The sequence below is a fragment of the Trachypithecus francoisi genome, unplaced genomic scaffold (genome assembly GCF_009764315.1).
Source record: "Trachypithecus francoisi isolate TF-2019V2 unplaced genomic scaffold, Tfra_2.0 Lachesis_group0, whole genome shotgun sequence".
Lineage (NCBI taxonomy): Eukaryota > Metazoa > Chordata > Mammalia > Primates > Cercopithecidae > Trachypithecus > Trachypithecus francoisi.
In genome coordinates, this window is record NW_022681453.1 from 134148072 (window position 1) to 134172610 (window position 24539).

Genomic DNA, 24539 nt, shown 5'->3' on the forward strand with positions numbered 1-24539 from the left:
GTGTCAGACACTGCTGGTTAGTTACCCATAGCAGTTCCTCCTCTCTTTCTTGCCTTTTGGCGGAACTTATCTCCTGCAAAAGGTTAAAATTGCCAGATGGGATTGCTCTCCCAGGCTCTCTTGCAGCTAGAAAGGTGTATGTAACCTAGTACTGACCAATGAGATACAGGAGGAAGACCACTGAGGACTTCATGATAAAAAAAAAAGAAAGAGAGAGAGAGAGAGATCAACAAGAAGAAAGTGCCTGCACTTCATTCCTGCTTGGAATGCTGGAGAGGGAATGGAGCACTTGGAACTGCCACAGCAGCCATTAGGCAATCAATGAAAGAGAACATCTCAGACAAGCTGCAGATGACACAAGGAAGAGATGGAATGAGACTGGGCCCATGGTGACTTTGTTGAACTGCAGAACCAATCCTAAGACCTGACTTCTTGTCATTAGATCAAAGCAAAAAAAAAAAAGGCACTCTTTTAGTAGGGCGTTGAAAACTTGCAGGTGAAGTCATCACCACTATTTCAAGGGAGACACACATCCCAGCCATGCCCCACCCGAGACCCTGTGATGTGCAGGGATGCTGACTTTGGGAAAAGGAATGCGGCTGTTTAACCTAGTTTCAAAATTTCAAGAGGTCTGCTGCAGAGATAACACTTCCTGGAAGAAGACTGCTCAGGACCACTAAGATGGCTTGTAGCTGGAAGTTGGCCAGTGCAGTGTAATAATAAAGCTTAACCTATATTCACCAGACTCAGATTGGCAATGAAACCTGTTTGGTCAATTTGAAAAAAATCAAATGAGAGATCAATCTTCTACTGCTTTAAGATGCAGTATGATGACAGCAAAGCTTTTAGGCATAGAGTACTGGAGGGAAAGAAAATATATAGAAGGATTCCTTGGTGGGGCAAAGGCCACAGCCCTCCATGATCCATCAGCACATGCTGGCACTTGGCCAAAATGAAGAGTTGTCATGCCTGCACTGACCAGAAAAGGAGCAGGACAGGAAGCTCTCTTCATCTTGAGGTGACCTGATGTTTCAGAACACATGGCACAAGCACCATTACCCTCATCCTTTCCTAGTGACAAACACCACGTTGGGAAACCTGCCTGTGAGATCTGATGAGGGCACCAATGACAAGGATCCCTCATCCCCTGGCTCCTAGTTCAACCCCTTACCTTCCAGCACTGGTGCTTGGCGTAGTAATCTCCCTGTGCAATCCACTCCGCAGGAGTTGAGGTCTTAACGAACATGCTATCATCAAAGTCTGAAATGATAAAGAAAAGTGCGTCTGCTTCTCTGGGCTTTCTTGCACTTAAAACTGTTGTTACGAGCTGAATTGTGTCTCCCCGCCAGCCACCAAATTCACTTGTTAAAGTCCTAACTCCCAGTACCTCAGAATGTGGCTGCATTTGGAATGAGATAGGGCCTTTAAAGAGGTGACTAGGTTGAAATGAGGCCATTAGGATGGCCCCTCATCCAATCTCACTGGTGTCCTTAGAGGAAATTAGAACCTGGGGAGACACCAGGGGCAAGAGCGTGAGGACACAGAGTGGCTGGGCTGCAAACCAAGGAGAGAGGCCTCAGAAGAAACCAACGCTGCCAACACCTTGATCTTAAACTTCTAGCCTTCAGAACTGTGAGAAAATACAACTCTGTTGTTTAGGCCATCTAGTCTGTAGTATTCTGTTATGGCAGTCAGAGCAGACTAACCTGTTGTCTTTCTAGTATTCATGTAAGATATATTTTAACTTACCAAACCACATTTCTGAGGGTATTGAAAAGAGGAGGTAGAGGGGAGAAAGGATGTGGTTTGGTTTTTAAATTTTGGTCTACTTTCCTTTTCTATGGCTACAAATCAGAAGACAGAAATTAAAAATTCCTCCTTGAAAACCCAAAGTCAAGTAGCTTTTAGCAAGCTCCCAGGCCAGGGCTTCAGCAAGAAAAAAAAGTGACAAAATTTTACACTATTTCCAAATGTGCAAACTTTGCCCTCATCACAATAAGCAATCTGACACATTCCTATTAGTGGACAGGGACCACTGTAACCGCCTGCTGTCCATCCCTTCTGTTACCCTCACCAGCCTGCTGGTGACTATTTCAGCACCGCACCGCACCCCACCCCCACCCTGCCACCTGCTATCCCCCAGAGTATCACTGACAATGGGTGACAATCCCTGCAGGTTCTGAGCCACAGCTTCATGAAGTACACAAAATACAGTGAACTCCAGGGCAATACTGGCAGACAAATCAGAGCTAAAGGAATCAGAGACACCTAGGCCAATGAATATCAACTGAGGGAGTGAGGCAGACAGGCCAGGTTTGTTTGGAAGGTGCAAAAACACATGTTAAGCATCACAGCCTGATCCCTCCCCGCTCGCCCTCCGCTGGAGCTGTGTAGCAGTACAGTGATGACTTCCCAGCATCTTATTCTGACTCCCTATGTGTTGCTACGAGTGCCCCTGTGACATTCAATTCCCACGGCAAAACCCCATCCCATATTATCTCAGAATGAGGCCAGTGAACTCTGCAGATGCCATGTAAAAGAAACACAAATCGCATAATCGTTATACTCAATCCAAACACAATGGGAACAGATGTTTTAGAAGAATTACTATGTACAACTTAAAATTTGTAATTAAGACTGCACTTTTTCTTGCATTCTTAATGCTACCAAAACATAAAATAAATGGCAGTGTTTTCATTTTGAATTTTTTAAATATAAAAAGTCAACTATCTTACGATTTTTTTTTTTTTTTTTTCAAATGGAGTCTTGCTCTATCACCCAGGCTGGAGTGCAGTGGCACATTCTTGGGTTACTGCAACCTCTGCCTTCCAGGTTCAAGCAATTCTCCTGCCTCATTCTCCTGAGTAGCTGGGACTACAGGTACACACTACCACACTGGGCTAATTTTTGTATTTTTAGTAGAGACGGGGTTTCACCACATTGATCAAGCTGGTCTCGAACTCCTGACCTCAGGTGATCCGCCCACCTCGGCCCCTCAAAGTGCTGGGATTACAGGTGTGAGCCACCACGCCCGGCCATATGATCTCTTACGGTGGATGCCAGAACATACTTGGGGAATAAAGGGGAATGAGCTGCAGGAAAGATCGAGAAGGCCTACACTAGGCCAATCCACTCATTTTCCTTTGGGAGAGAAAATGGGACCTGAACAAGGTCCTGTCATTACACAGGTGAAGAGTTTTTGTGAGAAGCTATATTTTGTTTTTTAACTCCCAGCCTTTGACTTTTCCCATCACAATAGTCAAGTCTTAGGATAAGAAATCTAATCCTAGTCCTCAACCGAGCCATCAGTAATAACCAGAAATAGCCTCCAAACTGACTGAGGAATGCTCAGGACAAACCTCTCTCCAGCAGCCAAACCCTGCTCCTTGCCCTACCCTTATAGAAATGAACAATGGCTTTGAGGAGATGACTTGACAACTAATCCTCAAGAAAGACAACAATTTTCTCCTTCATGAAGGACTGATTATTTCTCTTCTCAGTTATCCCATCAGGAGAACTTCACTTTGTTAGGTAGTCTTTGCAAATTATGAAAAAAAAAAAAAATACACAATTAAAAAAAAAAACCCTGCAAATAGCACAGAGATAAGAAGGTGAAAAGTAAAAGGTGTCCATGTCTACTCGACAACCCCATATCCACCAACCCTAGCACCAGAGGTAATCACTATAAACAGTTTTGCATCAGAAATAATAGGTGTATACATGAATTTATATGCATGCTATCTCTCCAAACTCTTGCTATTTCCGTAATCAGGAACGGAATACAGATAAGTTTTCTGATTAATTCCTTACTATCTGAACTATCGGTTCTTACTATCGGAAATAAGAGTTCTTACTGTCTGAACTCTTAATTTGCTTGTTTTGTGAAACTCAGAAACCAAACAGATTCAGACAACCTGTTAACTCAGTAGCTGAACTCTCACAAACCCAGTTCTTGTTAAACAAACTCAGGAACTGAATTGGGTTTGATGGTTAAAGACACTTCAATAGGTATTTGTATATATACACATACATACATATGCATGCATAAACATTCTATTCTGATATATACTGATAAGCATAAATGGTTTTTATATTTGCATAATATAAAGTTACTTATAAATTATATCATTCTACCCATATTGTTTAAAATTTTTCTTTCACCAAATACATCTTGAACATCTTTCCTTATCAGTAAATGACAATCCACCTCCTTTTTCATTTTAATGGTTGCATAGTAGTCCCCTGAAAGAAATGCACTTAGCCTTTCCCTCACTGGAGGACATTAAGATTGTTTTTAGTTTCTTGTAATTACAAACAGGGCTGTGATGAGCATACTTATGCAGGTATCTTTGAGATTTTGAACACAAATATCTCAGATATATCCCTGGAAGTGGAACTGTTGGGTCAAAGGCATGTACCTACATGACACCCTGAAGGAGTTAACCTTCCCAAGCCCACTACAGCTACACTTTCCCACACAGCTTGGCAAATGAGTCACAACTTTCATTTGTCAGAAGATTGTGGAAAAGAAATAAAGCACTTTCAAAAAACTACACCTTTAATTCCTGACCAGAAGAACGGTTGAGAGAAACATGATTCCTCCAACAGTGAGAGTATTTTAACAGGATCTTACCTTTATTTTCATCTGTCTTTACAACTTGGACAAAATCTCTTCTAATGAAATATTTGAATGCGGGAGCCCGTTTCTCTCGGTTTTCATCAAAGATCCAGAGGTTGACCCGAGCCCGTGTGATGGCGGTGTACAGCTGCTTCAGCTCTCCGTTGAGGAGCTAAAGATAACATTGAGGACAAAGACGATGAGCCACTTGCCTCTAGCTACAATGTGACACACTTCAATGGGCTTACTCTGATTTTGGAAAAACAAAAAAACTAAATTTTAGAGAAGCATAGCACAGCTGAGAACAGGATAGCAGGAACTCACTGTGGCCACAACACAGGTAAGTGAGGTTCCAGTGAGGCTATGAGAAACTCCACCCCTTTCCCACCTAAGCAGGAAGTGAGCATGCCATCTGTATAGGATGACCTTTGAATCAGCCATAATTTTTTGTTTGTTCTTTTTCCTGTTTTTGCTATAAGTATTTTGAGTTAATTCTGAAATATAGATTCACTGAAAGTTACAGTGGAAGATTCACTGGAAGGGTACAGACAGACCCCATGTCCACAGTTTATCTCAAAGGTTACATCTTTACACGATTGCTGCGATTTACTTTTAAAAATTAGACCATCATACACTTCTATTGTAACTATCACAAGTACTGAATTACTCCACCTACCTTATGATTGCATCAAAATTTCTGAACAAAGCTGAGTTCCAGAGGTGAACTAGAAAGTACAACCCTCCTCCTTCCATTTTCAGATAGTGCCCACCCATCAAGCCCAGCTCTCTACTAAGAAAAAGGGAATTTACCAAAACTGAGATCCCTGCCCCTCCCTTTCTTATCCTCCACTCCCCGTTGCTGAGGAAAACCAGCCAAGTACAAGCTCCATTTTTCTTTCTCATCTTCTCTTCCAGGCCCTTTTTACTACTTCCATATCAAGTACATGTGTTGACAAATGGCAGAAATTCACCTTGTACATTTCTGGATTCACCATGAGAGATCGACCCTGAGAAGAGCTTGGTTTGTCCAGGGGTACTTCAATCAATGGCCGGTTTTCCTCTCTGGAGTCAGTTGATGTAGGTGTGAATGAGGAAATGATCTTCCATTCCTTATAAGCCTGAACAACAACAAAAAAGTGAAGACCAACAGAATATGCTTTTGAACTATGCATACAGCCCCCCTGAGCTTCAAGGAAAATTAAGCCTCATCGAGGGACCAGGCCTTCAACCCCAACTTTGAAGAAGATCCATCCTGTGATCTTAGAATGGATAGGAGGGAGATTAGCTTGCACAAGCAGAGATCAGGGAAGTTGTGAAAATTCCCCACACACTAGACCAAGATAGCTAAGAAGCCAGGCACACATGACCACTTCCAGAAAAGAATGATAAGGGCTCAGGGAGTTATTCTCATTGAAAGAATTTCTACAATCAGTACGGACAGGGGAATGAATCCTCACCCCTTCTCACAACATGGTTAAGAGATGCACGTAAGGTCAGCAGTTAAGACACATGTGGCAGAATATTCTAACTAAATTATTTAACTGATGATAAAGAAAATCCAGTTCTATGATGTGCAAGGTAGATTCTGAGATCAGACAGAAGAAATTTGTATCTCAGTTCTTCCATTTATTAATTATGCAACTTTGAACACATTGTTTATTATCCTGCTCTATAAAATGAGGATAATACTACCCAACTTTCTTGAGAAAATAAAAACAGATAATCAGTGTCAAATGACTAGTACAATGTTTAATAGTTGATATTTTACCCATTTTTTCCTTTACCCAAACCCCAAAACCAAAGTGACTACGAAGACCAGGCGTTGGTAAATTTTTTCTTGAAAGTGTCAAATAATAAATATTCTTATCATAGCAAGTCACATGATCTCTCTTGCAACTACTGAACTCTGTCATTTTGGTGCTAATCCAGCCACAGTCAACAATTAAATGAATGAATGTGTCATGTTCCAATAAAACTTTACTTGGGAACACTGAATTAAATTTCATATAATTTTTATATGCCATAAAATAGTATTCTCCTTTGGGTTTTTTCTGGCCATTTAAAAATGTGAAAACCATTCTTGGCTCACAGGCCATAAAAAAACTCCAGTAGTCTGGATTTGGCCAGCAGGCTGTAGTTTACAGACCCCAGTAAAACTGAAGTGCCCAGATTACATGCAGAATTAGAACTCAAAATTCTTAAGAAACTTCATATTTCATACTTTCCTGTGTCTTGTGAGAGTAGCTCTCCTAGCCTTTACTTTTCTTTTTATAAAATGGTGCTACTTGCCATCTATGTAACTTTTAAAGCATGCTGAAAAGGTGAAGTAGGTAGAGTTTATTACCTGCCTTAAGTTACTCCATCACTTAAACTATGTAAACAAGGTTAAATGCCTTAAACACTGTCTATTAAATAGGAATGGTTATGCTACCAATCAATTATAGTACTAATCGCCATGTTCTGAAATCATGAAATCACTTAAGTAGTCGGAAGGTTTAAAACGATCTTCAGGACATATTTGTGACTGGCCTCTTTGTGAAGCTATGCATACAACAAAATTGTTTGCCAAGGAAAGTAGGCAGAAGACCCAAGTGCTTAACGTTTGAGAGGATCCTCCTGGCAGGTAGCATGAGACAGAGACTGGCTAACATTGAAAGGGCTAGGGAAACACAGTGTATTTTAAAACAGTTGTAAGAGAAGCAAAAGCTGCTCAGATGGCACACGAATGGCCTGTTTCATGAATCAAACATATTTTATTTCCAAGGTGGGGCCTTTTAGGAGTGCGCTTATGTACTTGTAGCAAGGATATAGGCCTATAGCATTTGTGGGAATAGAAGTAGGAAAATTTAAAGTCTTCCAGTTTCTTCTCTTGGTACCATCAATTGTGAAGGAAAAGGCTTAGATTTTACTAGCAAGTCTACCTTTGAGGGGTCTATTCTCTGGGTCAATTAGACAAACCATAAAGGTTGTAGTTTTCAAAGTCCCTCCTGTCCCACTGCCACGAGTATGAAACAAAGGAGGTCCCACTGGGGCAAGGTATAAATGGCAGTCACCCTTCCAAGTCCCCATCGAAGGATAGCTTGAGGGTGACTGGAAGAATGACTTCCTCTCCCCCAAAAGAAGACAACATCCTACAAAAAGCTTTGGGGTGGCCGTTCTGTGGTCCCTTTCACATCTCAGGAGATGGCTTTGGTGACCATGTGGTTCAACAGGTAACAATAAACCCTCTAGAGAGAAGAATCACAAATCAGGCCAACAAGCACCATACCCCTCAACTCACTCACATATAAGACCAGATAACAGCTGCTTCAAAGAGAGAGCTTGCCTGAAATATAAATGAGATGGAAGAAGAGGTCAAGGAGAGAGAAGAGCTCTCCACAGTTTCCCAAGTTCAAATAGCAATCACTGTTCAGCAGCCTTCAGTTACCTCGAAAGAAACCCCACGTAAGCAGCCAGACCAGAAGAGGCTGGGGATATATGGGACCTGTCTTTCCTCTCCGTTTATGAAAGCATTTCCTCTCATCTGCTGACTGATTCCCTTTGGCCTGGAGGTTGTAAATGATAAATTGAGAGTGTGCTTTGGGCCAGGGAATGCATGGTCACATTGACACCAGGAAGAACCCCAACCAAAGTATTCCCCGAAGTCTTACTGTGTACACAGGATGAAATGGATGTTAACAAAAGATTCCGTTTGGGATTTTTTTAATTTCAGGCAACTCCCTGAGCCATTGGTGGGGGCACAGGGTCAAGATACCTGAGCCTTCGCCACTTCCAGGATCAAGGTAAGACACAAAACTGGATTTTTCTTTCACAAATAAAGCCAACCACAATTTACAGATCCTGAAGTCCAGAGCTCCTTGAGTTTCTTACTCGCACAAGCATACAACTGGTACTTAATAAAGAACAGAAACAACAAAGTCGTACCCTTCCTCTTTTAGGAGAGCCTCAGTCCAACCATGACCGATGGATGTATCATTAGGAAAAAGTTAGTCCTCAGAGGTAAAATGGTTCCAGGGTTAATGAGTGTGCATCTGATTTTATTAGCAAAATTTAATAGGAAAGGAATGTACATAAGGAATCGCAGTGATATGCTAATTGTGGAAGGTTCTGGAATTCAATTCGCATGCGAGACTTTAAAAGGAAGGAAAATGGAAAGAGATTTAGAACTCAAAGCATCTGAGTTCATCTCCAGGCTCTACCATCTATGTTATAACTATGAGAAATTTACTAATCTCAGTGATCTTCTGCTTTATCTACAGATAAAGGTGGCTCATGTTTATAATCTCAGCACTTTGGGAGGCCAAGGCGGGAAGATCACTTAAGGCCGGGAGTTTGAGACCAGCCTGGACAACACAGCAAGACCATATCTCAAAAATAAAAATAAATTTTAAAAAATGGAATGAGAGTAATAAAAATACATATAACCTCAGAGGGTTGGTGGAGTGAGACAATGACTCTATACACTGCACAGCGCCTATAGCAATATTATAATAGTTGTGTTATTAAGGCAAAATAACATTTAAGAAATGATAAGAAAAAAAGGAAGGACTCTATCTAAAGGGTCAGTTCTGGGGCAAATTTTTAAAGTGTTAAAGCCAACAGTGTTCTTGACTTGGGTATAACATAACCCCTTTAAGCATGCATCATGTGCAATGGAAGTCTGCAACAAGGACTGGGACACAGCCAGCTAAGTCCCCAAAGAAGACCCCACAGTACAGTCAGCAGCCAGCCTGAGTCTCCACCAAAAGATGGTGGAAAAGAGAAAACAGTGGCTAGAAAACCCAGGACAATGGCCATGAGTTCATGGCTCTACCCATAATGAACTAAGCTTGGGGAGAAAAACTCACAAGGACTCAGGAACCAAGTGAAAGCAGTGGACCAATACAGAGGTCACTGGGGGTCAATGTGGGGACTCTTTGGCTGCCACCATCTGCATGGGCTGCAAGCAGTGGTAGTAAAGCCATGCTAGAGGGGTCTCCCATGCAAGGAAGCTATTCTTGTCCCCCATATTACCTGATCCAGAGGGCAGGAACCAAGCCTCATTTGTCTTCCTGGAATTGTCTCTATCTATGAACTGACCTTACCCAGTTCTGTCATCACAGGGTGGACATTGCTAACCTTGGCTTCATCTGTAAGGCTCTCCTTAGAGCTTGCTCCAACTTGGGCATCCCTGGGAGCCAAGGATAACAGTGGCTAATGAGAACTGTACACTGGCACTTGGGTACTAGAGAGCCAAAGAAAGGCAGGGCACAGGGGGAACCAGCCCATGACACACTGTGAAACAACCCACAGCTAATGTCAGACCCACATCTAAACACACAAAACCTCATACTGAATGAATGATGCTCCAAAACACAAACAGGAGCCTGTGATAAACTCCCTTACCCTCAGCTCCAAATTCTCTTCCCCAGAGTGAAGTTCAGCTCATACACAAATATTCATTGTGTGAAAAGAATTAGGTGTGACATACCTCAGAATCAGTAAAAAAGTTGTAAAGGAGGACATCATCAAATTCTAAGCCTTTTGCTTCATAAATTGTTAGCACAAGTGCTAACCCCAGTTCTTCTGGAATTTTCTCCTTTGCCGTTTCATTGGCCACAAGGATTACCTGAAGAAAAACAAAAGAACATCAAATTCTACAGAGAAAACCTCAGTAAGCCTCAGTCTGTTTCTATGGGAGGAAGGTAATGTTTTTAAAGAGAAATGGCCAGCATAAACATGGTCAGGCAGGCCAGGGGAAAGATTGAAACACTTGTTCACTCAGCCATCTCTGGAACTCACCCACTGTGGGACAGGGACTATTTTTAATGCTACCTTGCAGAATAATTTAGCTTCTCAAACCTTTTTTTAATTGCAAACTATCTTTTATTTCAAAACATAAAATCCCAAGTAGCTCACCTGGTGGGCTCCAAATTCAATGGGCTGAGTTTTCCTTTTATTCCCTCGTAGCAAAATTGCCAAGTCGCTTACACTACAAGACTCCAGAACAGTTGGCTTGGGACCATCAAAGAGGCCAGAATCCCTTGGAAGGCGATCAAAAGATTCTGGGAAATAGAACTGAAGTAAATCTACCACTCCAGATGCCAGATTGAGGATTCCTGGAACGAAATAGAAACCCCAAGTTGGATAATGAACAACATGGCTGAGTTTTTTGGTTATTTGGGGTGGGGGACATGTTTTTCCTGACAAGCAGATTTGACCCCTAGAGTATGTATAATTGCAAGCCTGTTTTCAGTTCCCATTTGATTACCATTGCAGCCCTGAGCTCTCTGGGTGCAGTGGATGATAAGGCAGATATATGTTGCTGTGCTCAGAGAGTTTTGTGGGATCTCCTCCCCAATCTATATTCATATTAGAGAAAATTACCTCACAAAGAAGAGTCAAGGCAAAAATGTAACATAAACAATGAGACCTCGGGAGGCTGAGGCAAGAGAATCGCTTGAACCCAGGAAGCAGAGGTTGCAGTGAGCCGGAATCACACCACTGCACACTCCAGCATGGGTGACAGAGCAAGACTCTGTCTCAACTAAAAAACAAAAACAAAAACAGAAAAAAAAAAAAAAAAAAAAACAATGAGAGCTGTTAGAATGCTCTCATAGGGGCTGGTATTGACTTTGGTAAGAAAACCACAATTACTTTGTCCTCTCCCATTGGTGCTTACAGAGTCAGAAGCAACATTACCATGGTAAAAACAGTGCTGCATGTGAGCTAAGGACAGCAACCAAGGCCTCCATCACCCTTTCCCCCAGGTTTATACTCAGTTGAGAAAGGATTACACTAAGAAAAAACGTCAGAGCAGGAGAGAGGATTTTCCAAAGTGATTTTTCCTGGGTCCCATTTCTTCTCTAACATCTGAAGTGACATTAATAGTGACAATGACTGAATGCCTATCATACAGCAGGCACCTTAAAAGAAAGTCATCCCATTTAATCCTCACAACAATGCAGTGAGACAGATGAGACAACTGCACTTTTACAAACAGGAACTCTGAGGTCTCAGAAGTTAATAAATATCTCCAAGTGACAGGACTTGAACGTAGACCTTCCTGGGTCTCTCCACTACTCTTAGAGGCCATGTGCCCTTTACTAACACCAGATAGAATACAATGGTCTAGGGAGAACATCATGAAATGGGCATATGTATCCCCATTGCAGTTACCAAATAGTGAAAGGAAAATGTGACTATCCAATACTACTGTTATTAAAAGTATACAAAATATAAAGCAATAAGTCTAAGGTTTTGGAAACTGCTGAATCTAAGCAAATAAGCTTCTACTGTGGTTCTCTTCTCATTAGGAGTTAGCAGAGACCAAAGATATATCTACATTAACAGGAGAATCAGAAAAGGGAATAAAAGTTGCAGTGGAATCCATTTAAATGGCCTTCTAGGGAACTAGACAAGTAATTTTTTATGTAGCCATACTCAAAGAATAAAAGATGGTTCAACCATAGAAAGAAATAAAGTGCTGATACATACTATACATGCATAAACCTTGAAGACATTAAACTGAGTGAAAGAAACTAGACACAGAAGGCCATGCATTATATGATTCCACCCATATGAAATGTCCACAACAGGTGGATCTGTAGAAACAGAAAGATGAGTTGTTGCCGTGGAGTGGGAGGAAGGACACAACGAGTAGTAACTGCTATGGTTATGGGTTTTGAGGGGGTTTTTAATTTCTGAAAATGTTCTAGAATTAGATGATGGTGATAGTTGCACAATCTTGTGAATACATTAAAAAACACTAAACTGCACATTTCAAATGGGTGCCTTTTATGCTATGTGAATCTCAATGAATGCACTAAAACTCATTATCAACATGCAAAATTCTCAACAACAGGCCGGGCTCAGTGGCTCACGCCTGCAATCCCAGCACTTTGAGAGGCCGAGGTGGGTAGATCACCTGAGGTCAGGAGTTCAAGACCAGCCTGACCAAGATAGCAAAAACTCATCTCTACTAAAAATACAAATTAGCTGGGGTTGGTGGCAGGCGCCTATAAACCCAGCTACTCGGGAGGCTGAGGCAGGAGAATCACTTGAACCCAGAAGGTGGAGGTTGCAGTGAGCCAAGGTTGCGCTACTGCACTCCAGCCTGAGCAACAGAGCAACACTGTAACTCAAAAAAAAAAAAAAAGAAAAGAAATAAAGAAATCTCAACAATATAACATTAGGCAAAAATACCCAGTTGCAGAAAGATATGTCCACCATGATCCCATTAAAGTTTTTAAACATGTAAAGCAATACTCCATATTGTTCACAGATATTTGTAGGCCAAAGGAGGTAAATTTGTTAGTATCTATAAACCACAAACGAAATATTCTAGCATTGGTACCCTGTTATTTAAACTTGTGTGCCTTAGTTTCTCCTTTATAAAATGGGACTGATGCTTACCTCGCAGTGGTGTTATGAAGATTAAGCACAGGTACTATAGATAAACTGTTTAGCGTTGTGCCTGGCACAGAGAGGGGGCAAAACTAAGACACAAATGAAAAGCACCCAAGTGTGTGTTAACTCCCACTGCCTACCACCCTCCCTTTTTTTTTTCCTTCCCTTTGGGAGAAAACCTGGTTCAGGGATTAATGGCTTGTAACTGGTATATTACTTTATAAAGAATGAGCAGGTACTTCCCAAGGGCTTTAATGAAAGTTCTCAAACAGCTTAAATGTTTGCCCTGAAATGTATTCATGTTACGGCAAACTCCTTGAGATACAATTACTTAAAGGTCAGTTGCCACCCAACCAGAGCTTAAATTATCAACTTAAGGAGCAGTGGCCAAAATCATACTATCTCTTGTCCATGAGCGTATTTACTAACAAATTCCAAAATACTACCCTTACTTCAACTGTAAAAACCTAACAAGAGCTAGTCTTCAGCTTCAAAGGCAGCCCAAAGTCTGTGCCTAAGCACCCCCAGTAGGCAAGCCCAAGGCCTGGACTTACCTGAGTGGGACCTGTAATTCTGGTACAGCTGGTGGATCTTCTTGGGCTTCCGGACAGCACACTGCTTGTCTACGGTGTTTCTGCTGGCGTAGTGGAACAGAGAACGCAGATCGCTGAAGCGGAAGGCCACGCCCTTCATGATGCTCTGGGCCGTGTCCCCCGTGAGGAACATAGCGTTGGGGTCGTTGATGCATTTCATCAGCAGCGCCAGCTCGGCCTGGGTAAAGTCTTGAATCTCATCACCATAGAGCTCGTGGATGGACCATGGGAGCATCCTGAGCTTCGACAGCCTCCGGGATATGTTGTACAGAACATCCTCTTCATCAAAATAACCTTTCTGGGACCTGATTTGCTGATACAGACAGAAGAGGCTGTAGATCTCACTCCGGTCTTCCTTGAAATTGGGGCACCGTTTCCTCCCTAATTTCTTATATGCTTCTTCAGTGAGTCTCCCACAGGGACAGCTGAGGGCCTCAAAAGAACCCTTCAGAAAAGATTTTATTTCTTTCCAAATCAGTGCAGGGTTGTAGGCAGTCCTCCCTTTGGTCATTTTGGGCCATATTTCATTTTTGAACACCTCAAATGTCACATACACCCGGGGGTCACTGTCACCTGTACGCATTTCTACAGCTTTATCCTCCTCACTGTAGTCCCCATCCACCTCAGCCTCCTCCTCATCCTCTTGCCAGCTGGGGATGGTTGACTCTTCCTGTGTGGACCATCCTATGATGGTTCTTTTCAAGCTTCCATCTTCGTTTCTCAGAAAAAATGGTTTGGGCAGAGAAGCATCAAGCAGGAGAAGCAGCTGCTTGGAAGTGACAAACAGAGGAAAGTTCTCATCCCTCAGGTCCTGGAGTTTGTGAATGTTGGGGTCCAGTGGTTTGTAATGACTGGTGGCCTTAGTGGACTTGGAAAGCTCAATGAAATTCCTTTGTACCTCCTGGCATAGGACATGGTTCTTGGTCACAAAGATCTGATGTAAATGCTCCAGCTGGTGGGGATGTTCTGGTGCACATACTTCTGCAGCTTGGCCGTCCCCTGCTGGCTCCACACTGGCTCCTCCTGCGCAGGGTTCGTATTCCTGCTCATCTATACTTTCTACTGTTTCCACTTCAATAGAACCTTCCTCTTCCTCGTCTTCTTCCTCCTCCTCTTCCTCCCCACCTGGACCCTCTTTTCCAGGTTCCACTTCCAACCTTCTCTTCAGCCAGACCTGTTTGGCCAGCAACGGGCTTCCTGCCTGCTCAGCTTTTTCCCAGTAAACGTGGAATTTCTTCCACAATCTGTACAAGCAGCAGGTTGTCTTCCCAGTGCCACTTCGCCCAATAAGGATGATGGGCTCCAGTGGCCTGGGGTTGAGGTCAATCACCGCGTACTCAAGCTCACCCACCGGAAGGGGTACTCCACTGTGGCTGTCGTGTCATTGAGGATGTTAAAGGCCATGTTGGTGCTGAAGCTGTGGAACTTCATGATGTTATATTCTGTCTCCACTGCACTGGCTGGGGGAAAGTACTCAGGATTGACATGCTCCCTGCCCTTCTCGGCCTCCGTGTCCTCCACATAGCAGCGGGGTATACGCTTTTGAATTTTCATGTTAGCTGACACTTGGCCTTTATTGATACCCTTCAACTTCTTCCGCAGGACACAGGACAAGCCCCGGTTGTAGGCATTGCAGATGGCCTTGATGGAATCAGCCAGTTTGCAGTGATCTAAGACGATGTCCCAAATCCGGATGATTTCCGTGTAGATTCGCCCTGATTTCTCCATTGCACACGTGTTCTGCTCCGTGGCAATGATCTTCTCAGGGTTCTCACTGCATCGAGGGGAGAAGTCAATGGCGAGCTCCCACAGCATCCGGGCTCCTTTGTCCAACTTAGCTTCAAAGAGCTGGATGCTTCCTTTCAGGTGCTTTAGTCGCTTCTGCAGGCCCTGGGTCCACTCGCCATTTCCCAGCTGCTGAATGGCAAGGATGATTTTCTTCTTGATGACCTTGGTCATTACCTTACTAGAGAGCTTCTTCAGCATTTCTGAAGTGCACTCGATCTCCCACGTCATGTTATCAAAGTCCTGGAGGCAGGCCTCAATCTCCTGCGTGCTCCAGTCATCCTGATCGTCATTGCCCTCCTTCCCTCTGTTATCAGCAGGCACAAGCTGCAAGGCCCCAGGGCCCACCTGAGCACGTCCTTCCCCTGCCTCACTACAGTCAGGGGCCCCTGCACCCAGGGTCAGCTGGAGCTCATCTTTCTTTCCTTCCTTGTCAGCTCCTGCCTCCAGAGGCTCAGAGCTCTGAAGACAGTCCTCTGGGAAAGACGGATCCACTTCAATCTGCTGAATCAAAACTGTGATGTCCTGCATAAGGCAGTCTCTCAGAGAGCATGGCCTAAGAGCTCCAGGCTTCTCCCTGGTCACCTGGGTATCTGGGAGAGTCTCCCAGCTGTCAGGGACTGCACTTCCTTCAGGCAGGGTTCTGGCAGTAGCACCACATGGCACTGACTTGAATGAACCCTGGGACTTGAGCTGAGATGTGTGACCAGGGGCAGTGGACCTTGGGAGCTTCCCCAGGTGGGCAGCAGAGTCCTGCCGGCTCCTCCGCCTGTTCTCCATCAGAGCTTTGTTCCAGGCCAAGAGCAAAGAATCATTCTTCTTAATCCGGTGCCGTGCATCTTTGCCCTCTTTGTTCTTCAGGTTGAAGTTGATGTCAAACTTCACCAGCAGGTCTAACAGCTTCTTCATGCGCTTTAGCATGCCCTTCTGGAAGAGGATGTGCATTAGCGTGTTCCCATTGCTGTCCTGGACATTGGGGTTGAGGTAGTCGAATTCGGTGGGGTTGGACCAAAACAGATCCAACAGATGGTTGAGGAAGCTAAAACCAATGTCAGCTGAAAGGCACAAAAAAAAAAAAAAACCCTGTGAGCACTGAGCCACTCTTCTCAGGGGACAGCAGACCCTGGGGTTTGAGAGTGATGCCAGCCAGGGACATCTCAGAATGCTGAACTCCCCCAAAAATCTGAACTCCATTAAAGAACTCAGTGGTTCTCAACCAACAGTGATTTACTCCCTAAGGGACATTGGCAATGTATAGATAGAGACATTTTTTATTATCACAACTGGGGGAGTGTCACTGGCAGCTAGTAGGTGGAGGCCAGGGATGCTGCTAAACATCCTACAATGCACAGGAGAGTGCCATACAACAAAGAATTATCCAGTTCAAACGTCCTGAAATAACCATGTAAGATTCTAGCAAGATCCTTCATATGCAGACTCCTGAAAATGATATAAATAAACGGAAAGTACTTTTCAACTACCAACAGTCAACTCTAGAACTTAAGAATCCTCCATCAACCCACCCTGACCATTCACCATGGTGGTCAGTTCTTCCCATCATGCTACAAGTGAGGGGCCAGGTGACAAGGGCAGGCCTGGTCAAGAAATGGGCCTTTTTCAGATCACTGGTTTACACAAAAGGAAAGACCAGAAAACAGCATCAGTTCTAATATCCAGCTTCCTCCTCAAGGAAAAGGCTGCTTAAAAAACAAGGGCTTACCTTTGATCTCTAGAAAGATGTGGAGTGCTGCATGCAAAGGAGTATCACCTTCCGTGAGAGAAATAGCACGGGGGTCTGCACCCTTGGTCAAGAGAAGGAAAGCCAACTCGAAGTCCTCATATTTCAGACACATGACAAGTGGCCTCTCCTGGCTCTCCTGAAGACCATCAGGCAAGGCTGGGAGAGGGCAGAAGGGAAGGGCAATGTGAGCAGGCACAGCCTGGCTCACCTGACGAGAGAAGGACCGCTTCAGTTATTCAGTTGCAAGGGAAGAGAGCTCATGTTTACCTAACTTCCAAGATCCTCCTGCCAGCACCCATTTTGGGAGGCAAAGGCTTCTGCCAGTAGCCACAAGGTGAAAGCCCAGCTCCTTCAAGCATGCTATCCGGGAGCCTTGCCCCCGCCTCCTCTCCAGCTCCCCACCATAGGAGCATAGTTCCCATCATTCCCACTGTCCTGGCATGAGGACAGGGCATGAGAACTGAAACCCTGCCTAACATCAGTGTGAGGACACTTTCTACATCACTTGCTTCTTTATGTGTGTGTGTGTGTGTGTGTGTGTGTGTGTGTATATAAAATACTTTAAGTTCTGGGATACATGTGCAGAACGTGCAGGTTTGTTACATAGGTATACACATGCCATGGTGGTTTGCTGCACCCATCAACCTGTCACCTACATTAGGTATTTCTCCTAATGCTACCCCTCCCCAGCCCCCCACCCCCAACAGGCCCTTGTGTGTGATGTGCCCCTCCCTGTGTCCATGTGTTTTCGTTGATCAACTCCCACTTTTGAGTGAGAACATGCCACAACCCTTGCTTCTACCGAGCTCCTATTCTCAACTGCCATCTTCCCTCACATCTCTCCACCCCAAATCACCTTCTTTTTAGCTCAGTCCACACAACTCCTCTGCATCGAAGTTCCCCAGCCTCCAACCTCCACCAGAAGGCAGACCCACCCACAGTAATCTGCAGTCTCCTCCACACACTTGCAGCAGCTGCACACTCACCTCTATGGGCTTGGTTCCTAGCACTTGATCCTGAGATGTGCTCTATAAGTGCTTGCTGAATCAAGGAATAAAACAGGAATTCATGACAGCTGTGGATTCCAGGCAAAGAAAGTAACACTCCACTTAAGGAAGGAGTTTAAAAAAATAAATTGTAGAAGCCACCTCATCTACCTCCTGAAAGCTGTGGACAAAGCCAACACCTAAAGGTTTTGCAAGGTGTGTGGCACTTTGAGGGCTAAGGATCAACGTGCTATTGATAACACACAATGTCTTGTGTGTCACTGTTATATCTTACATATTATGTGTTGTTAACACATAATGTCTCTTCTCATGAAAGACATTTCCTCATACAGTACGAAGCAAGCAGAGAACTACATAGCCAAAGCACTCTTCTAAAAGCCTGCACACATTAACTCATTTAATATCCAAAACAACCCTAAGAAAGGGGGCCTATTTATTCCCATTTTACCAATCAGGAGATGAAGGCATAAATGGCATGCCCAAGGCCACACAGTTAGTAGTGGCATTAGTGGAGGTGTGAGGGACAGAGTTGGGAGGAGGTTGGTGTTTCTAAATCGGCTTGGAAATAAAAGCCAATTCAGCAAGATGTCTGCAAACTCCAGACACACACCCAGCCATGCATGATAGTTCTCATTAAAGCAGCAGATGCTTCCACCCACCAATTACTTGACTGTTTCTTTAAAAACAAGCATCTTGAATCCCAATCCGTTGATCAGAAAAGAATGTCACAGGAGTAGACAAGGATCCACACAGTATATCCACTGCGAGTCAAAGTCTAGCCAGAGGTCAGGAGGAAATGACTGCTGTAGGCTAAACCAGAGCCAAGGACCCTTCACACACCTGATGTTACCCATACAAAAGAGAAAGGTAGTAACTGGAATTCACAAAAAATGCAGAGTTCCTCAAGGGCAACTCACTTACAGGGCAGTAACCTCCATCACTGTTTCAAAACAAGAATATACAGGGTAGACAATAAGGGTGAACTTCATGGTGCCTCCAAAACCAAGGGAAAGGCAGGCAGTGGCCTGGACTCCATCATGTGGAGAATGTGGACAAGTCTCCAACGCTTAGCATCCAGTCACTCTCACCTCCACTGTCTATCAGGCGGCCCAGAAGCTGTTTCTTCCGCTGGTCCCAGGTGCTGAGGTGGGGGATGATGGTACAGATGTCGAGGTCTGAGAAGTCGCAGTCTTTAATGAGGCAATCTCCAAGCGGTGGCTCTCCACTTACTTTGCGGGTCAGCAGCAGAAGCACCTCAGGCCATTTCTGTTTTTCCAGTAAGAATTTGAAGACGATGATGGCACAGTCTTGATTAATATCACAGACCAGGTCAGGAGGAATTTCTTTCAAAAATAAGAGTAAGACACATTCCAAAAACATTCATATGATTTCTCTTCTTTTCCCAATCACAACCCAACATCCATATATAATTAACATGGATTATATAAATAAGTAATTAATTATTCGGGTCATGTTGCTTAGCCACTCGTGAACATCAGTGTAATGACCTTCAGACTTCATGGGAAGATTAGAAATACCCTATGAAGGGTAGAGACCCTGGCCCAAGAGACAGAAGAATGATGACTGTGTCTTAACACAGAATATTTGAATTCAGAGTATTCTGCTGAGATCAGAAGGGCAAAAGCCTGACTTAAATTTTGCATGATATTAAGAGTGTCTTTTCCTAATAAATACTGAAATACAGAGAGATACTACAGAACAATTAAAAAGTCAAGAGCCATAAGGTAACCATGAGAAGATGGTTTATCTCTTAATTCTTGATTTTTCATCATGATAAACAAATGTTTCCATCTGATCTTTGATGTCTAAAGACAGGATAAAAGTTATTCCACTTCATACTGCTGGTGAATCTTAAGAGTAGAAAACTTGTTGTTGTTGTTGTTGTTGTTGTTGTTGTTGTTGTTTGAGATGGAGTCTCACTCTGTCACTCAGGCTGGAGTACAGTGGTGCGATCTTGGCTCACTGCAAGCTCTGTCTCCTGGGTTCAAGCCATTCTCCTGCCTCAGCCTCCCAAGTAGCTGGGACTACAGGTGCCCGCCACAACGCCCGGCCACTTTTTTGTATTTTTAGTAGAGACGGGGTTTCACCGTGTTAGCCAGGATGGTCTCAATCTCCTGACCTTGTGATCCACCTGCCTTGGCCTCCCAAAGTGCTGAGATACAGGTGTGAGCCAATGAGCCCGGCCAAGAGTAGAAAACATTTTAATCAGATCTTCAGCAAGTAGATGGCCAGATTTAGCAAATAAAAACATAGGATGCCAATTAAATTTGAATTTTAGATGAACAACAAATAAATTTTTGTATAAGTATATATATATGCAATATTTGGGGACACATTTATACTAAAAAAATTATTCATTGCTTATCTGAAATTTAAATTTAACAGGGGATTCTGTATTTTGTCTAGCAACCCTACCACTAAGAAAGCAGGGAGATAGAGCAGAAGGGGAGAAAAATCAAGGATTACCTAAATAAGAGCAACTTGATTTGCATTTGCTAGTTTTTGCTTCCCGTCTTTTTCCAAGTTTTCTTAAAATGAATATTCATTTTAATATTTAAAATGTTCATTTTAAAAGAAGAAGAAATTAAATATAGGCTAGTCTATCATCTTATTTTAACAGGAATCAAAATAAAAGTGTAAAAGGCAAACTATTTAAATAGGCATTTGCAATTTTTGTCCCCCAGAATCTATTCACTCATCATCTGGTAACAGCCCTCTGCCACCTTCTGGCACTCTCCGTTGACATATGGATGGGATAGGGATATGGATGGGATAGGGTAGCATGTGATTTGGACCTAAGCCAATCAAGAATCTCCATCCTTCTGATCACATTTAGCTGCAGAGGTATACATCACGATCCGAAGTGAAGCCTAGGACATTTGTTCGAACCACTGAGAGAGAGAGACAGATGGGTCCACAAGTCCAGAAATGTGGGACAAGTCAGAGATTAGAGACCTCAATCACATTTCCACAGACAGTCTGAGATGGAAGCCAACTAGCGGAGAGCTGAGTTGAAAGATGGGAGACAATGGGTCGTAGTGACATTGGTGAGCTCCCTGAAGCCAGCTGTACTTGAAGCCAGCCTGGCGTTTTTATTATGAGAGTCGAAAAAGTAACTTTTTTGCCAATTTTTAGCCCATTGGAGTCTGTCATTTTCAATAGGAAGAGTTATAAATAGCCTACTCTATGGCCAGTTAAGGATACAAAGAGGAAAAAAAAGGAAAAATGAAGACAGAAGAACATCAAAAAGGTTGGGTGGATTAGAGACCCACTCAACTCTGGAAGACAGTTGAGGGAGAGACCTTCAAAAAAGGTACAGAGAGTAAGAAATAAGAGGAAAGGGGAAAGTAACCAAGCCAAAGTGAGAGAAAGAAGAACCCACACCAACACTTACAATACCCTACAGAGAAACAAAGGAGGCACAGGAACATAGTCCATAAGACACAAAGGACATTGGAGAAGCAGCATTCCCATCACATGGGCTCTTATGAGATTTTTACCAAATACCATTAAATAAGGTTTTATTTTCACAACCCTAAATATAAATGAGGACAGTCTTCATGGGCCGTGGATCAAATGACATTAAGTCCAAAAACCAAAGGCTCCCTAGATGTGGTTTGTATAGAATGTCTACATCTAATAGATCCCATACAATGTGGCCCCATCCTAGAGTGTGTTTAACAGGTATGCTGGGGAGGCTGAGACGGGCGGATCACGAGGTCAGGAGATCGAGACCATCCTGGCTAACACGGTGAAACCCCGTCTCTACTAAAAATACAAAAACTAGCCGGGCGAGGTGGCGGGCGCCTGTAGTCCCAGCTACTCGGGAGGCTGAGGCAGGAGAATGGCATCAACCTGGGAGGCGGAGCTTGCAGTGAGCCGAGATCGCGCCACTGCACTCCAGCCTGGGCGACAGAGCGAGACTCCGCCTCAAAAAAAAAAAAAAAAAAAACAGGTATGCTGGTTATCTTTGACTCACTGATACCTAGGAAAGAAAGGCGGACAACCTAACTCATCTCATCCCATCCTAACAGCTAATGAGTACTAGCATTTTATGTGCAGGACATTAGACTAAGTGTTCTATATCCATTATCTCATGAGGTTAGTCCCCTAGCCAAGGCAAGGGGATGAAGAAACTGAAGCTTAAAGGGGTTAATTAATTGGCCTAAGGTCACAGATCTGGTATGTGGTGGAAACAAGACTTGAATGCTAAACTCCAAGCCTTAAATACTATCATCTGCTGCATACCCTGAGTATTTGAGGTTTCTCTGGCCATGCCTTCCTGCTCTCTTTGTAAAATGGAGACATCTCAGCCTTATGAAGTGTCCATTTTAAAAATACTAAATTTTACCTACTTAGAATTTCTAGAATCTTCCCAAATTATTTAAATTTTTGTCATCTAAAGTTCTTTTCAGGAAGTTTCCTGATTTCCCCATAATGAAAAAGAACATTCAATTCTACAATAACTTTATACTCCAATATTAGCCAATATGTATTGAAGAGAGAAATATCTATAGTATTTTTTAAATGACTGTATATGCAAATAGTATTTATAGAAGGACACATAAAAAACTAGTAACAGGTTGTTTCTGGGGATGGGATTTAGGGGTTGAAGTTCAGGGGTATGTAATAGATTTTACACCTATTAAAAAGAATGCTCTGTACTGTGTGAATGTTTTACATGTAGATACATTATCTTTATTTTTTAAAATTAATTTCTGAACAGATATTAGAAAAGAATTTTAATGAACATAAATCCTCACTTTTAACATAATTGAATGTTGTGGAAAAAATTACCTTGCAGAGTAGAAAGGAGGCGCAAGAACTTCTGAACTACTTCCTGTTTCAGAAAGTTTTTATGCAATAACCGGTTTCCTGAGTTCATATACTTCACCAGCTGCTCCAAGACCTTCCTGAAAATGTCGTTTTCACTAGTGGGTCCATCACCATTGCTGAATCCTACAAAACAGCACCAGGTAATGCTTCTGAATACAGAAATTGCAGCTGTTACAGACTGCAAAAATAACCACAATTCTCCAACCTTCCATATATTCACATGCTGTGCAATATGACTTTGCCACTCCCCCCATCAAGAAGTGGAGCCTCTTTCCCCTCCACCCTCCCCTGATTCTGGACTAGCTTCATGACTTGCTATGACAAATAGTATGCAGTAGATGTGATTTTTGTGCCAGTTCTGAGTCTGGGCCTTCAAGAAGCTGACTCTCTTGAGGCTCTGCCTTCATCATGTAAACAAGTCAGGCTAGCCTGCTAAGATACAAGAGACAACATAGAATAGGAAGGAATCGGCCTAGTTGTCTAAACTGAGGCTCTATAGATGTGAAAGAAACCAGCCAACATCAGCAAAGACTGCAGACACTTGAATAAGTTCAGTTAGGGCCGTAAGAACAGCCCAGACTAAATTGCTGGCCTGTAGGATCAGGAGCTAGATAAATGCGAGTTGGTTTTTTTGGGTTTTTTTTTTTTTTTTTTTTTTTTTTTGAGACGGAATCTCACTCTATCGCCCAGGCTGGAGTGCAGTGGCGTGATCTCGGCTCACTGCAACCTCTGCCGCCAGGGTTCAAGCAAGTCTCCTGCCTCAGACTCCCGAGTAGCTGGGATTACAGGTATCTGCCACTGCGCCCAGCTAACTTTTGTGTTTTTAGTAGAGGGGGGTTTCACCATCTTGGCCTGGCTGGTCTTGAACTCCTGACCTCATAATCCACTCGCCTCGGCCTCCCAAAGTGCTGGGATTACAGGCATGAGCCATCACACCCAGCATGCTTGTTGTTTTAAGCCATGAAATTTGGGGTATTTTGTTATGCAGCAATAGATAACTGATACAACAATTCAGGGAGTGATAGCAGAAAGATGGCTTAGCACACGGCAACATCTAACTACATGTCAGCCACCCAAACTTTTATATCTTATTTGCAAGCGGAAAAGGCCAAGTAAGGAGCCATCTCTCTGGCCGAGGAAGGGAAGATAGTATCTTTTTCATTCAACTTATTTGATAAAGTAGTCATGATGAGAAAACACCCACTGGCTGGGTGTGATGGCTTACACCTGTAATCCCAGCACTTTGGGAGGCTGAAATGGGTGGATTGCTTGAGCTCAGGACTTCAAGACCAGCCTGAGCAACATGGCAAAACCCCGCCTCCTCCAGAGAACAGAAAATGATAATCATTTGGCAAAGAAAGACCCACATCACCTAGGCTGGAAGCTCACTGAGATAGAAATCGTGTATAGTAAAGCAATATCTGGCTAGCATTCCTGGACTTTGCCCTCCCATCTTCATCATAAAATACCTATGAAGACACAAAAAACGATGAAAACTCACAGTACAGAAAAAAAAAAAATAGGACCTTTAGTAAAAGATAAACTTCCTT

General features: G+C 43.2%; 1 protein-coding gene across 1 annotated transcript in view; it reads right to left on the bottom strand.

Annotated features, from left to right (window-relative positions):
- Window positions 1-24539, bottom strand: part of TRANK1 (tetratricopeptide repeat and ankyrin repeat containing 1) — a 119580-nt gene that overhangs the window by 14477 nt on the left and 80564 nt on the right. Inside the window, 10 exon segments of the mRNA XM_033211980.1 lie at window positions 1172-1260; window positions 4634-4790; window positions 5590-5736; window positions 10089-10226; window positions 10517-10716; window positions 13561-14949; window positions 14952-16439; window positions 17105-17281; window positions 19221-19475; window positions 22951-23112. Coding sequence (XP_033067871.1) covers window positions 1172-1260; window positions 4634-4790; window positions 5590-5736; window positions 10089-10226; window positions 10517-10716; window positions 13561-14949; window positions 14952-16439; window positions 17105-17281; window positions 19221-19475; window positions 22951-23112 — 4202 coding nt within the window.